The sequence below is a fragment of the Berghia stephanieae genome, chromosome 3 (assembly GCF_034508935.2).
Source record: "Berghia stephanieae isolate SIO BIC M18660-M18661 chromosome 3, UCSD_Bste_1.3, whole genome shotgun sequence".
Classification (NCBI taxonomy): Eukaryota; Metazoa; Mollusca; class Gastropoda; order Nudibranchia; family Aeolidiidae; genus Berghia; species Berghia stephanieae.
In genome coordinates, this window is record NC_088362.1 from 34,692,057 (window position 1) to 34,709,428 (window position 17,372).

Here is a 17,372-nt window from a genome sequence, read left to right on the forward strand (position 1 = left end):
CAACACTAACCGCCTAGTTGAGAGAGAGAGAGAGAGAGAGAGAGAGAGAGAGAGAGAGAGAGAGAGAGAGAGAGAGAGAGAGAGAGAGAGAGAGAGAGAGAGAGAGAGTTAATTTTAATCCATTTTGGTTATTTCCCTTGAAATTCGGCTATATATAATAGACTGTTATAACAGGGATTTTAGGCTGGTCCCATCATCATTGTTATACTGAAGTTCCATTGTAAATATCATTGTCAGTGTCATATAGATTCTATTCTCTTTAAATTGTCTACCATGCTACATGCTGTTTTTCTACTTTGTTCCCAATGAAATTGTTTTAAAATTTCACTTGGAAATGTCACAAGAAATTTGACACGACCATGTTTTTTATTAATTGAATTTTGTATCTTTGTAATATGGGTCAGTTCTTTTTTTTGTCCCCCATCTTTGGAGAAGTTTGGTGAGTTTACTGAAGGTGGTGGGGGGTGCTCTCTTACTTGAACACACAGTGTTTGTTGTGTCGTGTTTTTCATCGGGATTGATTATCACACTCTAGTTTTCCATTTTTTTGTGTGATGTGGGATAGGAATTTAAATCTCAGTCGTATCATAATGTTCCTTTTGAGGACAAAATATATATCTGCTTTTTGTATTTAATACGAGGTAGCTCGATTTTTGCCATTTTGAATTTGACTGCTTCTATTCCACAATGGGTGGTCAGACTTAAAAACCCTATAATGAATTGATTATGTACATGGATTCCAAATGTTTTGGAAGAATTGGATTTTAAATTGACTAAAGATTTTATAAACTTTTAAAATAATGAAATTGAATTATTAAAAAAAGAATAATAATCAACTTTTGTTGTCAGAAAATTAAAGTAGCTTCATTTCCTATGTCTGCTATTTGCTTCTTTAATGTGATTTGCCAACAGTGTTTTTCTCCTTTGTATTGCATGTCAGTTTCAGTCAATTCAGTGCTCTCAAATATGGATTTATTTAGCTGATTGCTTTCTGGGTATTGAGACTATTTTTCTTTTCTCCTTAACTGTGGAGCAAATATGTAATTTAAATAGCATTAAATGTATTTTATATTTTCTCGACCCTTTCATATTATTAATAAGTTATTTTCTTGTTTTGTATTTTTTTAGGGGAGGGGCTTTCAAATTACATTGACCCGTAAATTTTATAATACTTTTTTTTTGTTGGGGGTGGGGGGAGCTTTCAAATCATGTGGTGTTAAAAAGCTTGAAAAACGAAGTCTAAAACAGTGATCCCGTCAAAATGAAAAGCAATTATAGATAGTATGCGCTTCGCATCCAGAAGTGTAACGGACCGATACACACAACTGTGTAACCATGAACTTTTATAGTCTGGTTAATACAGAATAGTGAGAATTTCTTATAAACGCTCCAGATGGGGTACTCATTTATTCCTGAGTCTAGTGAAGAATTTTGACTACTCCATGAGACTAGTTACACAGATTGCATGTAATACGTTTTTCTAAGCGCTTTGTCAGATGTCAGAAGACGTCTTCGTACCTGGATCTCAAGGCTACTGGAATTGCTGGGGCAAGAGTAGAAAGAATGCTGAGCTGGGTGGAATCTTCTGACCTCCCATGGTGGGCAGGCGGTCACGCTGTGTCTTCTATCCCCCTTTATCTGTTTTCTGAGTTGGGATCACTGGTTTAAAAGATGCATTAAGAATCACTCTAACTCTAACCTAAGCTATGCTGTTATAAGTTGTCAGATTTGATGCTGTCTGGTAGTCAATATGTCTAGTGTGTGTTTGTGTGCGTGTGTGTGTGTTTAATGGATGGAGATAATATGTTCATTCAAAACAGAGGATGAAAAACCATCAAATGACACTCTCTCCCAAGTAGTGATAGATTTATATAAACTGTTTTCATGAGCTTTTCATCCATGACCTTGTATGGAATTTCTTGTATTAGTTTTAGATTTATGACCTTTGACCATGACTCAATGGACTCAATGAAGCAATTGTTCCAAGTTCTCTCACGTTCATATTTTGTTGATGTTTTTGTTGTTTCTCAACCACAGACCTTGGAGCTTGTTCTCTTTGGTTCAATGTTGTGTAGTAGAATGCAGACGGTGGATGTCTTCTTTAGCTGCTTTGTTGTGCTGTTGAGAGTGCGTCCTTTATTGGGCTATGGTAACACAATGTGGTGTGAGGTCTTGAAGCTTGTTGCAGTTACAAAATAGGTGGGTAAGTTGTTTCATAACGGTGGTCGCTTAATGGTCATACGGGAAGATATTGAAGATCGAATCTATTAAGTTGTTGGTCAGTTTTATTATAATCATATCTTATTGTGGGCGTTTTTTGGTTATCATAGAAGATGTCTGAGGTCGTGCAGCTTGTTGCAATTGAAAAGTAGGTGACAAGTTTCATAATGGCAGTCATATAATGGGCATTATATCTATCATACCTTCCATTTGTGGGTGTTTTTGGTTATCATTGATGTCACACAATATCGGAGGGGTTGCTTTTAAATAATTAGAAAAGTGATAGTTGCTAAATTTCTCTTGCTTGATGTTGGCGTGTGTATGTGTGTGTGTGTGTGTGTGTGTGTTTATTTAAACTCATTGATATATTATTTATTACAGAAGTTCATCTTACCATCCTATCATCGTATCATATTCTATAACTCGACATGTCTTCCTTAGGTCCATGCATTATCAACTGATTTGATACGTTGGGATTTCCATTTCATTTTGGATTTAGGGAAAGAGGATTTCATTGTTATGTGTATAAATGGAAATAAACTACTTGAATGGAATACACTTGTTGTTTGGGTTCATTTTTTTTCCATGTCCTTTCCTTTTGTGTTAACGCTTGTGGTGAAATAAACATAAACTTTGCCATTGCATATATAACTATACTACACAGCTCATACACAGAGACACAATTATTCTCTCTGTAACTGTCCTTTACAAAGATAAACTGATTTCACCTGTATTTTATTTTATATCGTATTTCCGGGTTGCTGTCTGTCTTTGTCTTGCTGGGTGTTCCTGACCTCCCATACTGGGTGGGCTTCCTGGCCTCCCATACTGGCAGGGTACTTATCGTCTTCTATCCCCCTATATGTTTCCCAAAAAGCTTTCTGTCTTTGTCTTTTTGGGTGGGGTTCCTGACATCCAATAGTGGGCAGGGATGTACTTACTGTGTCTTCTATCCCCCTATATGTTATCCAACAGGTTTTCTGTCTTTGTCTTGGAATGAGATTTATTGGTTTTGTACTTGTACTGGCCCTGACCGGATACCCAAGCTGGGAGGGAAACAGTTAAATGTATAGTTAGAGTTTTGAGAGATGATATTTTTTGCCTTGTAAATCATCTCTCTGTTATGCACTGTATTATTGTTTGTTACATGTATATGTTTTGTAAACATTTGAGTGTGTTCCTCTCAGTGGGACGTGCTTGTGTAAGGATGAGACTTCTTGGTGATCTCAAACTAAGTACACTGATGGTGATATGCTCTTGGAATCTACATCTGTTCCCTGTTTGAACCAATTCACCTGTCTTACTTTTTTTGGGTGCTTCAATTGTAATTCTGGAACGTTTTACTATCCCATTTCCTTCCTTTTTTGGCGCTGATGTGACCTAAATGTGTTGTAAGCACCGTAAAACCTTAAAAACAATTAGAACATTGTCTTTGTCCTGGAATAGGACTACTTGGTTTTGTCCGGACCCTGGCCAGAGTCCTTGAAACAGTCTATTGTAAAGTGTTAGTTTTGGGAGATGATATTTGTTTCCTTGTAAATCATATCTCTGTTAAGTATTGCAACTTAATTAAAAAAATTGAAGAACATGTTTTGAAATCATTTGAGTATTTCCTCATTTTGGTATCCCGTGTGTCTTGGTGGGACTTTAAGGTGTGATCTCAAAATAAGCACATTGATAATTTGCTCTTATTGTTCCCTATTTGAACCAGTCTCCTTTCTCTCTCTTTTTCTCATGTGCTTTTATTGGCGCTGAAGTAACTTAAATGTATCGCGCTGTAAAACGCTTAAAAACATAAAACCATAAACGAAACAAATCACTTCTAACAGTTAGTATCCGTCAAAACAGATTACACACTTCATGAACAATAATTAAAATATGTCAACTCATGCCAAGAATTATTTAAGAGTTGTGGAAAACAAAGAGAACAAACATATATTGCAAATATAATGCACGTTGTCATTTATTGATATATACATATAAATGAATTGATGCAATTCTATCGAAACAATGTCAAGAATTAATATACCTAGATTTTCCCTTTGTATCAATATCATTTTTCTAAAACATGTAAATATGAAAGCAAGTTATAATAAAACAGTTAACAAATTTGAAAAGAAAAAATGATCTCTAAAACAAATAATTAAACAACATGAAACACTAAGGCGTAGCATTATCTTTTCACGTAGCAAAAACAAACATGCTTTTGAATAAATCAGCAAAAGAGAGAAAAAAGAAATTAAAGGCAAATTAATTTTAAACATAGAAACAAAAGTCTAAAATACTTAAACAAATTTAAACATGGAAAGAACATTTTTGCAATATACAGAGCAAGGAGAAGGAGAAAGCAATTTAAATCCCATTTACTTTCCATAACTTCTTTTTTTTTTTTACAACATGTGCATCAAAATGTTATCAGTTTGCGCTTGTGCACCAAATAGATTATTATGTCATATATCATGGTGGCAGGGAAAATAAAATTGAAAATATTGCCACTATTATGAATATAATGATTTTTGGTGATGAGCGAGTTGGATTTTATTTATCTCTGTTTTGCCTTTACAAGAAATAATATTCTCTTTGAAACATTTTATGAAGAAAAATATGTAGGCTATAATGTTGAATCGACTTTTTGTTTGTTCTAATAATTGTGATAGTGGACTTATGTCAGTTTGCACAATCAGCAAACTGAATTGTTCTTTACCCAAGATTAGTGTTGAAATAAGTTTTTGTTAGAAAACAAACAAATTGCCTCTGCTCAACTGATGTAATTCATTGTTTAATTTTGTTGTTTATAATAGGTATCATTAATTATTGTTGAAATTCTTTCTAGTTGGACAAACTATGTATATTCTGTATTGAACTCGTTATGTGGAAAATATGACAATTTATGCACAAAGATTACACCAAAATATACGAATACCCTAGAAGAAGAAACCCCTTTTACAATTATATCTGTCATCTCCTGCAATTTCATAATATACCTTTTTCTTTTTAACACTGAACAATAATTATGTCATTTTAAAAGATTGAAACACTTTCTAAAAACACAGATTTAATACAGCTGTCCCATACAATATCACTTTACATACCCATATCACAAACAGCTTATAGTAATAAACCCAACACCATAACATGATATAACTATTGCATTCTGGGTTGATGTCCGTCATGACGGATGGGAGGAAAATGATTTAGTCTCATGGGTTCTTGATAGTGTGGGGGGTTGTATAGTCCCCATTTCGGCGTGGGGACTTCCTGTGGGAAAGGTTTCGGGTAACTCCAGTTCCCACCATAGCCCTTGTTGTGTGGCATCGACCGCTGTACGTCTTTCATCATGACCTCATTGTTGTAGGGGACAAAGTCATCATGGACACGGCTTGTTGGTTTGGATGGCCGTTCCCAGTGCCAGTTGATGTTTTTGTAATCAGCTGAATTTTCATGTAGACAAGACAAAAAAAAAAAAGAAGAAAGGATTAGTTAATAATAATGGGGGTCACGATAGCTCAGTTGGTAGAGCACTTGCTTCACGTGCAAAGGGACCGAGATCAATCCTGGATGCAGTCGAGATTTTCTGACCCCCCTGCGCACCCAGAAGTGAATGGGTAGCTGAGTCTTTTAAAATTTGTGGAAAGTACTTTGCAATAGACTAGAGTCCTAAGTCCTAGCCAAAGGATAGCAAACAATTGCTATTGTCTATTTCACGCCATAAAAACCGGAATAAACTCCGGGTCCATGGGTTGAATGGGTCTGAAGGACGACTTATTTTTTTTATTAGTTAAACTCATGTGGCCTTAAAATGTATTCAAAGTGTCAAGTAGAGATGGCAAGAATGACTTAAAGTAAAAGAAATATGTGACCCAAGTCACAAACTGGTATTTTTTTGTAATGTTGGGATGAACTATTTGTAGAAAAACACTTTTAGCATCATCTTTCATATGAAATCTTTTTTTCTCCCTTGTATCGATTCATCAAGGTATAATTTCGACTGATTGATTTGCTTTAAAATATCATCCCCTCTCATCCCCATGTTCAAAGTTTATTTCTTACTATGATCAACATGTGTTCTTTTTATCACCTCACATTTCCCATGGTATGAATATGACATGAAAATGTCAAAGTAGTTATCAAACTCAGAAAAAAAAATAGAATAACAAAAATAAGATTAAAAAAAAAAAGAAAACAAATAGATACGAACAAAAATGTGGTTCTTTTCATTACCTCTTCTGATTGTGTTGGTTTCTCTATTGAACCAATCAGGGTGACGGGATGTTGACCTCCAGGCATACCAGTCAGGATGTTCACGGCTCCATTTTGTCCAACCAGCCTGAAAAAATGGACAATAAGCTGAAATATAGCCTGAAAACTGTTTGGGTCATAAACACAATTTTATCATTATCTATCTGGTTATAACTGAAGACTTAATAATTTTCATCTAGATAGTACTGAAAGCAACGCAACTGGAATTCAGCACTAGCGAGTAAAGAATAAACAATTCCACTTTTGTCATAGAGACATGGAGGTAAAAGAGTTATATTTTGGCAGAAATTGTGCATGGAGTCAAAACATGGCTTTGTTGTCGCATTGTTCAAAATCAAGTTATATCCAATACCTGATCTAGATAGTACTGAAAGCAACGCAACTGGAATTCAGCACTAGCGAGTAAAGAATAAACAATTCCACTTTTGTCATAGAGATATGGAGGTAAAAGAGTTATATTTTGGCAGAAATTATGCATGGAGTCAAAATATGGCTTTGTTGTCGCATTGTTCAAAACCAAGTTATATCCAATACCTGAGCCCCTACCGCCCCCTCCCCAAATAATAATAATGATTAGCCGTTTTTATTATTTTTTTTCTCTCAGACATTACACTTCTAAGCCGGAAATCTTAATACATTTAGAACAAATCTGACATGATAAAGAATTATGGCAACGGATTCCAAATGTTCAAATAAAATATCTTACCCTTGCTACGTCTGGATGGCTGCAGTGGTATGTTTTCCATTCGTGTAGTTTTGGTTGCCTGGTAGGGATCATAAAAGGCATCTTTTAATATCAGAATTGTTTTATAGAAAAATAAGTTCTTACGGGTTATAAAGTCTACACTGCTGGAGGTTACTCTGGTGTCTATGCCGTTAAACGGACAGTAGCAATTTCATGCTAGCTTTTGATAAGAGGGGGGGGGGGGGTGAGAAAAAAAACTCGGGGTCAATACCAGTTTATTTGCTTGTGGGATGAGAGCTCCTAAGATATTGCAAAACCCACTTGGAGGTTTCTTTCAGTCACAACTAAAATCTAATTTTTCTTACAAACTGTGATTGATTGGAATGCTATGTTATCCAATGTGTAGTCAACTTTGAAAAGCACTTGATCTACGCCAGGAATCAAATATTTTCCATTCATAAGGAAAGTCACTGTAATTGTTCCAGCCTGTATGCAAACGCACACACACACACACACACACACACACACACACACATCCACACCCACACCCACACACATACACACACACACATATATATATATATATATATATATATATATATATATATATATATATATATATATATATATATATATATATACTTAATCCTGACATCAAAGCAATGGTGGAAAAGGAGAAAAACTCGCTTTACAATTAATGCAAGGAAAAGGCTATTCGGACCCGAGTCTGAATTGCTTCCCGTGGCAATTCGGACCCGAGTCTGAATTGCTTCCCGTGGCAATTCGGACCCCGAGTCTGAATTGCCTCCCATGGCAATTCGGACCCCGAGTCTGAAGTGCTTCCCGTGACAATTCGGTCTTCGTAAACACACGCACACACACACACACACACACACACACACACAACAACAACAACAACAACAACAACCATTTCCACAACCCAAGAGCCGGCGGCTTTTTCTCTTTGATCTCGAATCACCATGATCTCCCCTGCGTCCAGCGCCTCGGTCGTTTGTGGGTTGTGGAGATGTTAATGGTTACCCCCCATCGTCTTCTTATGAGAAGTCGCTGATTACCCCCCAATCCCATTACTTGTTGATCATTAATTTTCTCTCCGTATTCAACCAGTGCTCATTTTATTAACAGGCACCTAGTCCAGTATTATCTAATAATATTAGTATTTGACGGTACTCTGCCCCTACCCTAGTGGCGAGGCTCTATTGCATGGTTTGCTGCCAAGTATCGCCTATATTTTTATATTTAGAAATAAAACAGCATTTTTTAATTTCAAAAGAATTGAGATAATGCCTTTTGTCAAAGCCCGACCCATGCTGCCTTTTAAATAAAACGCTCAATACCCAAAGTCATATTATTTCCCTTTCCCCCCACTTTTTCGTGGCCGCAAATGGCAAGGTATATAATGTAGATATGTCATGCATGTATCTTTTGCAACATGCACATGGCAAATCAATTAAATCTTCCAACACAAAGACACTCTTATCTATGCGAGGGCAAATTGATTGTTAACGTTAACAATCGCGACTACAATTGTTATCTCCCAAAGACCACGAATATTTAGATTGTTTTGTTTTTTTAAGTCGCTTGCAACACATTTAGGTCATATCAGCGCCAGTAAAAAGGGAGAAATTGGATAGTAAAAGTAAAAAGTTCTAGAATTACAATTAAAAAGTACCCAAGAAAAAGTAAGACAAAGGGGAATAATAGACCACCGCTTTTGAAGGTTAGTCATCTTCGGGAGTTCTAAAACGTGTCTTGCTCGCTCACTCGCCTTCCTACCGACTGACAACTAGCACCTTCCCCCCACCCGACCACGCTTCACTTTCGACCCAGCTTCCACTTCCGACAATTCCTGTGATTGCGCAGGCGCATTGTGGCAGGAGTCCGAATTGCCACGGGAAGCAATTCAGACTCGGGTCCGAATTGCCACTTCGTTAATGCAAACATACTTACTAAACGTAACTACTAATACATATATAAATATGAGTGGTGAGTCATCTTTTGTTTTCTTACTTAAGTATTAGTCGGTGCGGTTAAATTGCTGTTGCAATCATTTGCGATCATGTCTCTCCAGTCCTCTCCAAGCTACAATATAACATTGCATTGTGATGATTTATTGATCAGTGTCTTTATTGCTATCGCATTTAAGGGATACCTCAGGGATTCGAATCAAGTATTTTTTCGTATTTCTTTTGTTTGTAAATTAAATACACACAAGATGAGTTTAATGACATAGGATATTTTGGCTATGTGAATGTATGTGAGTGAAGACATACTTAGATTCTAGCATGTGCATATTATTTGACAACTAAAACGATAGCAATGGTTGGTTATCCTGAAATATCATTAAATTATTCAAATTTGTGAGAAAAATCCAAATTATAGTGTCACATAAGATAATTTATCAATCAGAAACTAACCATTCTTTGGGCAATTTGGCTGGCTTTGAAAGAAATCCTATGGCGGCAGCATTTGTGGAACTCATTTTATCAACAAAAGTTCGGCAGTTTAGTTGTTTATGAATCGAATTGGAAACACAGTTCCCTAAATGAAAAATAATACGAAAAAATCTTGCGAGAGACTGTCTGACTGCACTATTTATGAATTTCTCACAACTTGGAAGCCAAAACTAAGGAACCATCTTGGTTTCACACGAATGTTTACATAGGACAAGGCTGTAAGCGACCCACAACGTTGCTATGGTAGCGCGTTATTAGTTACGTTTACTGTTCGGTACAAAATTACTAATAACGACAGATCTCACATTTTGAAATTGATTTTGAATAATAAATAATATTTCAAACATTATAAAGGCATAATTTGCCTGTAACAATATAAATCCTTATTTGAATTATCAATGTTGTAAATTAATTTTATCGTAAGCGGCAGTACTGTTCGATTCATTGAGGAGAGGTTGATATCATTTGTTATCTAGGATTTAATTGTTGATATTGTTGCGTTTTAAAAAAATTGCTTTTGAAAATGGCTGATACACTCTTTTTAAAAAGATCTCAAACTATGTATCCATACCATATAAACATGCCACCTACAGTACCACGGTATCCTGCATCGCAAGACATGTTCAGGTATTTTCCTTACTGAGTCTTTCTCATAATGCTTTTCCCCCCTTTCCCCTTAGTCATAGATCCTACAGTTGCAGTATTGCATCTGAATATTATATCATACGTTTATCAACATAAAATGTAGAGGAATAGAAGGATGAATCTCGTACTGAAAGTATCGAATGGCTTCGTAATTTACATTCATTTATTTTAGCAACCGTGGCTGTAGGAAAAAAATACGTAGAGATCATTCTGTAAACGAGAAAGTGCCACATGTAAAGGTCCCTGTGAAAATATTGGCAAATCTGACATTCTGTGAGTTTTTAGAGACTACCCTTGTCAATTCAGGTAAAGGCAATGGTAAAAATACTGATTATCACAATAGAATCTATTCTTTGTGTCGAAAACCAAGAATGATAGAAGAGTAGACAATACAATCGTTGCCTAAAATTAATACCAGGCAAGTTTGTCTCCTTGTCGAGGAGTGAATATATATATATAGTGCTTTTCAAAAATGCTTAATTAGTCATGCTAGGCCTTTGTTGTTAAACATTGTTGTCACCCTATAACTTATTTGCCACGATCTCATTTATCTAGATATCATATAGCAATAGTTATTTAATAATAATAATAATAAATGGCATTTATATAGCGCTTTACCCCGTTGTCACAGGCTCTAAGCGCTTTACAGTGATATAAAACAAAACATATTACAGTGAGACAAATGTGAAGGAAACGTGATACGAATTCAATTTAACAACAACAAAATATGAAAATAATATTGCAACATTATGACGTAAAAAGATAAAACTTTAAGCGAGATTTGAACGTTGTCAACGAATCCGAGCATCTCACGTGTGATGGGAGAGAGTTCCAAAAATGGGGGGCCGAAAATTGAAAAGGCTGTTCACCTATTTTACGCAATGGCTTAGGTTTGACAAGGATTGATTGGTCATAGCTTGACCTCAAGTTTCTATTGGGGACATATATGTTTAGAAGGTCTTTAATATAGGAGGGACTGTTCGTGCTCAGGGATTTGTAGACAACAGTACAAATCTTATAGGCAACTCTTTTTTTCCACAGGAAGCCAATGTAACTCTTTGTTTGCTCTTAATAATTATTCAAATTTCGAAGTTCTTTTTATCTTTATGAGTGGTGTTGTGTGTCTGTTGGGGAGGGGGGGGGTATGTGTATGCGTTTTTCTAGTATATATGTTTATATATTATATTATGTTTAATGGTAATTATATTGATGTCACATTATTATTATTATCAACATCATCATCATCATCATCATCATTATCATCATCATCATCATCATCATCATCATCATCATCATCATCATCACCACAATCATCTTTATTATTATTAACATTATTATCATCTTCGTCGTCATCATCATCATCATCATCATCATCATCATTATTATTATTATTATTATTATTATTATTATTATTATTATTATTATTATTATTATTATTATTATTGACATCATTATTACTAATTTATTTCAGACGAGAAGAGCCAGACAAATATACACAACGTAAAGGTAGAGCTGGCTATCAGGTATGGATGTGAAATATTGTTTTCCATAAATAACTCTATAAATGGTACCTGATCCATCGATGTCATTGTCATATCGGTTATATAACCTTTGTCACTCAGTTGCATAATGTAATACATAATGTTTTCCCTTTCAGTCCAATTTGTTGATCTCATTATCAAAATGATAAATGTTGCTTTCTGATTCAGATGTAAATGGTGAATATAGTATTACTAAACTAAGCCTTTTTTTTTTCTTTCTAGATTGTAAAAAAGCATGATTAACCCTCTCCTTACCAGCCATTTTCCCCAAAACTTCACATCCAAACTTATACAAAAATATATTTTTTTATCACTCTGACATAATTACAGTCAAATTCTTGCTATACACAATTTCTTTAGCAAAACATACATTTCATTTCAACACATTGGTCATTTTCTTTAAATTGTATGATGTACAAAAGAAATTTGAATAAGAATAAGGTTAGTTGTATCGTAAAGAATGTGACGATTTTCCTTCAGTTGGTAAGGGGAGGGTTAAAAAATTATAAGCAAGCCTCTCTAAGCAAACTTAAACTTGGTGGATTTGGATTTCAAAACATTGTCAAGCAAAAATATCTATTATCAAAAAGCTTATTTCCCAAATAATCTAAGACATAGCCTATTGAGATTTACTTTACTGACATATTAGCATTTGGTTCAAACCAAAATAATTCCGTTTCGAAACAATGATTCAAATAATTATGAGCTCATTCAACTTAAAATAATGATTAGCAGTTGGTCATAGCAATATCATCAGATCTACAGTGTTGCTTAGTATAAAATCAGGATTTTAATATATTCGCCACCGTTTTGTCGATAATGGGGAAACCCAAAACGTCCTCATCATATCTCCTTGTAAATTAAAATTGAGGCTATACTAACCCCAGATATACTATCAGCATCTCTTATTGCCTGCTGAATATCAAGCATGGGCTGTATTAAATTCACATTAACTCTAATTTCTATACCACCAATTTCACCAAGGTTCCAACCACGGTGATGTAATAAAACTTTAATGTATACTATTATCAAGTTTTCACTAAACAACACAATTATAGATTCAGATTATCTTATTACCAGGCACAAAGCTAATTACTGAAGATTTCTGTTTACTTTTGTTGTACACTGTCTCTTATTAACAATTATGTTTTTTTTATGCATCATTAGAACTGGACAGATAAATGGTATGACTGGGGCCACCCTGTGCGTCGCCAAGAAGAGCTACCATTGATGGCAGATCGTCATGAGCCACTGTCCAGACCCTGGCAATATGGAGTTCACATGGGGGTCACAGGTGACCCCAAATGGACAAAGGAAGGCAAAGACTGGCCGATCAACAATAGGAAATATCTACGGTATGTGGATAAAGTGAATACTGAATTGCCAGAAGTTGTGGACTGTTAAAAGTAGTAAACAGAAAATTAATTTAAAAGCTTTAAACTCCCCCCCCCCTCCCACCCATAAATAAATTGAACGTTTTGGGTTCAAAACCCTTCCTCAGCCAACCTCAAAAACAATTAACTTTACTTAGAATTCCAGAAGAAAGTTTTCAGCATTAAGGATAATCACTTTCTGCCATTGTTCAACCCATCTGGACATCCTGAGAAACCCTTTTTCGTCTCTCTGGAATTTATATGAAGCATTTCTGTTTCAATTGCTTTTGTACATGGCCGAGGAAGGGTTTTGAGCCCAAAGTGTTCAGTGTTAAATGTAAAAATTTTTTTGGGGAGGCTTCATATTCTTTTTTATTAAATACTTTTTAGGGTATTGTAGATACATCTTATTTTTCCTTTATTAAAGCTAAAAATTACACATCCATGAAGTTGTGAGCTTTTAATTTCGCAACCCATTAGATATGCTCCAAAAAAAAATAATTGAGATTTTACATAGCACAATATCCACTAATCGTGCTCGAAGCGCTTTTCAAGGGATCCGGCCAACAGCAACATTTAACATGAAGGATGGGACATGACGCCTGTTTGGCGATATTACAATTTTTTTGGACATAGACGCTGTTAATGGCCAGGTACTCGTTTTACACCCGAGTACGGTGAGAGAATGTGAGTAAAGAGCCTTCTCCAAGGACTCAACTATGCACAGAGCGAGTGTCATACCACTAGACTAAATAGCCGCACAAAGCACCAGACCTGGGGTCCTAAAGCCGACACCAAATACTGAACATGCAATTAGAATTTATTTTTATATGATATGAAACGATATAAATGCCATGAGTTATTATTATCATTAACATGTTTGGTCAAGATATACAACCAGTAATATTAATATAGACATTAATATAGTAATTTTCTCCCGACAAATCAATTCTTTTACAGGCCAGGTTCCCATTTTACATAATGATAATAATAACAACATATTTTTATAGTGCTCTTTGCCGAGGCCTCAGAGCGCCTCACATCATACACTGTCAATATCCATGATAGTAGTGATTACATATTTAACATTCATTATTTGTATCTCAAAAGATATTTTTGAAATTGGAAAGTTTTGAGATTTATCTTGAAGCTGTTTTCTGAGGTCATTCATCTGAAAGGTTCAGGGAGAGAATTCCAAGGTCAGCCCTTTTAGATAAACAGGTGCTGATGGATTTTTGATATATGTGGCTATGTGGTATAGTGGTATGACACTCACTTTTGGATCGGAAGGTTCTGGGTTCGAGTCTCACTCCAAGCAGTACATAGTTGAGTCCTTGGAAAAGGCTCTTACACTCTTACTCACATTCTTTCACCATACTCAGGTGTAAAATGGGTAATTGGCCGTGAACAGCATTGTCTGTTGGAAAAATTGTAATACCGGCTTGCCTAACAGGCATTATCTGTTGTCTTACATGTAAAGTGTTGCTGTTGGTTAGGGACCCCTTGTAAAGTACTTTGAGCATATATAGTGGAAATTGCGCTATATAAATGGTTAAGATCAAGAGTTTACATCAAGTATCCACCAATCCTATTGTCATGGATATACCCAAAATTCAAAATCATTCCGTCAGCAATCTGTTCATTTTTGTCTTGCAATAGAATTTATTTATTTGTTTATTCATACAACAGATCAGGAATTCCCAACACCGAAAACCATCGGGCTAGAGGGATGAGGGAAATGAGCTTCAGGGACGACAAACTGTATCCGTTCTCAAACAACATGACGTCCACGTATCGTCGACCCGTGTACTCCGTATTTGGACCAATGCAGAGAGAGCCTGTGTTTGGTTTGACCAGAAATCGCAGTCGCCATGGACACATGCCGTTTGAGGATTATTATTAACTCTAGGGATTATGTTGACCGTGTTCATATTTTAAAGACATTGTACAAGGTGTTGCTTGGAGCTGTTTTATAGAAGTATGATTTTACAATGTGTGCGACATTACAATATTGAAAAATTGAATTTGAGTTATTTTTGCGAATTTTCAATCATCCAATGCTGGAATTATAAATAATTTTACTTTGCACCTGATCATAAAGGCTTTGGTTTCACAATTGGGATATTATCAAATTACACGTTTTTCATTTATTGCTTTTTGAGCATTATGCATATCTTAATCGGTTTTACTGCCCTTAAACTAAAAGTTATACGAAAGATGTTTAATATATGGTTTATGATTTTTTAAAAATATTCGGTGCTTATACATCTTCCTTTTTTTTCTATTTTAAACATGCTTTGATATTGAAACCTTTTATATGATTTTAACAGAAATTACATTTAACCAAGAGAGATGAAGGAATAACAAACTGTATTGAATTAAATCAAAGCTACATAGGATCAATTTCTTTTACATAATATTTGAAATTAAAGGTAAACAGAAATATTGAGATTAGAAAGGATACACTTATCAATTGTATCTGTAAATATACCGTGATTAAAAGATTATTTTACTGTGTGATCATTTCATTCTTAAAGTCTGAATCACTGAATCATTCACTTGCAGCAGAAATTCTATGAATTCTCTACATCTCGCCTTGTTGTCATGTTATGTTTTATATGCAAATCAACTATTGTGTGAAATTATCCATAATAATAAAATTAATTCTATCAAAGCTATATATAGCTAATTCAATACATTCTACTAACGATGATTTTACAAATAATTGTTACAGTTATCAGGCCCAAATGACATTACAAGTAATTGTCTGTTAGTTATCAGGCCCAAATGACATTACAAGTAATTGTCTGTTAGTTATCAGGCCCAAATGACATTACAAGTAATTGTCTGTTACAATTATCAGGCCCAAATGACATTACAAGTAATTGTCTGTTACAATTATCAGGCCCAAATGACATTACAAGTAATTGTCTGTTACAGTTATCAGGCCCAAATGACATTACAAGTAATTGTCTGTTACAATTATCAGACCCCAAATGACATTACAAGTAATTGTCTGTTACAGTTATCAGGCCCAAATGACATTACAAGTAATTGTCTGTTACAGATATCAGCCCCCAAATGACATTACAAGTAATTTTCTGTTACAGTTATCAGGCCCGAAGTGCTGGAACTTGTCCCAAATTCAGTAGGGTGAAATTTAGAGACAGTGCGTGAATATTAAGAATGAAACAGATGTATGAAACAGTGCCAGACAAAAACTATCCCAAAAAATCCCTAGGGGAGCAGGCTGATTTTTGTGGAGTAGTTGTTTTTTCTTGCTTTGTCTACTACTGTTTCATTCACACTTTTTCAGATCTTTATCTTACACCAGTGTTTTCTTCCTAATTGATCACTTTGATATTTTCAAAACTGAAAGAGTTTGCAACTTATAATTAATAATTTGTGACTTATAGGGTGTTATTTTTGATTATTGCAAAGTACTTTTCATCATATCTGATATTAGAAATATTAGACTTTGTGGCCCAGATAATGCTGGGTTGACAGGGAGGTCGGAAAAGTATTTCCAATACAATGCAGGATTTGATTGAAACAGAGTGCTGAATTAAGACATGATTTTACAATCACAAAATAATCTGGGCAAAACTAGAATCAAGTGTATACTTCAATTTTTAAGCCTCTTCCCCGCTCTCTCCTTGTCCGGGGATCAAAAAAAAAAAAAAAATATCCCCCAAAATTAGCCACCTTACTTCATATCAAACAAAATAATCTGATTTTTTACAGATATGTAATAAACATGTAGTAGACTACTGAAATACTTCAGGATGTGTAAAGTGGCATTAACAATTTTATTTTAGTATCAATTTGATAACAACCAGATCAAATTATTAACAAATTTATAACAGATCCATCATTCACTGTCACTAAGCATTTAGTTATGCGAGTTTGGTGAAAGAAAATTGGACATATATGTCCATATGAGGTGTGAACATTTTTCAGTCATTTCCCCCCCCCCCCCCTTTTAATTGCAATTTACTTGATTTAATTAAATCACCATGGTCCATGTTGGGACATAAAGTACTCAGTCCTGGATAAATAGAACTTGTTCAAAGAAAAAACAGAAGAAAACCAAAGAGCTATCTATTCAAGTCAACGACTAGTCAAAAGTTACTTCCGGTGAAAAAAGTCAATAATCCTCAAATTGTCTTCC

At 35.0% G+C, this 17,372-nt stretch overlaps 2 protein-coding genes across 2 annotated transcripts; one reads left to right on the top strand and one right to left on the bottom strand.

The window, feature by feature from the left end:
* Positions 1–4,167: 4,167 nt before the first annotated feature.
* Positions 4,168–9,859, bottom strand: LOC144967614 (uncharacterized). Its single transcript, XM_078905120.1, has 4 exons — positions 9,604–9,859; positions 7,187–7,244; positions 6,442–6,547; positions 4,168–5,651 (listed from the first exon to the last, which is right to left on the bottom strand). The coding sequence occupies exons 1-4, from the start codon at positions 9,666–9,668 to the stop codon at positions 5,365–5,367; spliced, it is 516 nt and encodes a 171-aa protein (XP_078761246.1). The 5' UTR covers positions 9,669–9,859; the 3' UTR covers positions 4,168–5,364.
* A 203-nt stretch (positions 9,860–10,062) lies between these two features.
* LOC144967612 (uncharacterized) lies at positions 10,063–15,248 on the top strand. Its single transcript, XM_078905119.1, has 4 exons — positions 10,063–10,269; positions 11,759–11,810; positions 12,996–13,183; positions 14,891–15,248. The coding sequence occupies exons 1-4, from the start codon at positions 10,166–10,168 to the stop codon at positions 15,102–15,104; spliced, it is 558 nt and encodes a 185-aa protein (XP_078761245.1). The 5' UTR covers positions 10,063–10,165; the 3' UTR covers positions 15,105–15,248.
* The last annotated feature ends 2,124 nt before the right edge of the window (positions 15,249–17,372 follow it).

What these genes read in the sequence shown, in the direction of transcription:
- LOC144967614 (XM_078905120.1), bottom strand. Translation starts at nt 9,668, where the DNA reads ATGAGTTCCACAAATGCTGCCGCCATAGGATTTCTTTCAAAGCCAGCC. An exon ending in GCCAAATTGCCCAAAGAATG is followed by an intron (nt 7,245 to 9,603) that starts GTTAGTTTCTGA and finishes GATCCCTACCAG; the next exon opens with GCAACCAAAACTACACGAAT. An exon ending in AACCAACACAATCAGAAGAG is followed by an intron (nt 5,652 to 6,441) that starts GTAATGAAAAGA and finishes ATGAAAATTCAG; the next exon opens with CTGATTACAAAAACATCAAC.
- LOC144967612 (XM_078905119.1), top strand. Translation starts at nt 10,166, where the DNA reads ATGGCTGATACACTCTTTTTAAAAAGATCTCAAACTATGTATCCATAC. An exon ending in GCATCGCAAGACATGTTCAG is followed by an intron (nt 10,270 to 11,758) that starts GTATTTTCCTTA and finishes AATTTATTTCAG; the next exon opens with ACGAGAAGAGCCAGACAAAT. An exon ending in AACAATAGGAAATATCTACG is followed by an intron (nt 13,184 to 14,890) that starts GTATGTGGATAA and finishes TTCATACAACAG; the next exon opens with ATCAGGAATTCCCAACACCG.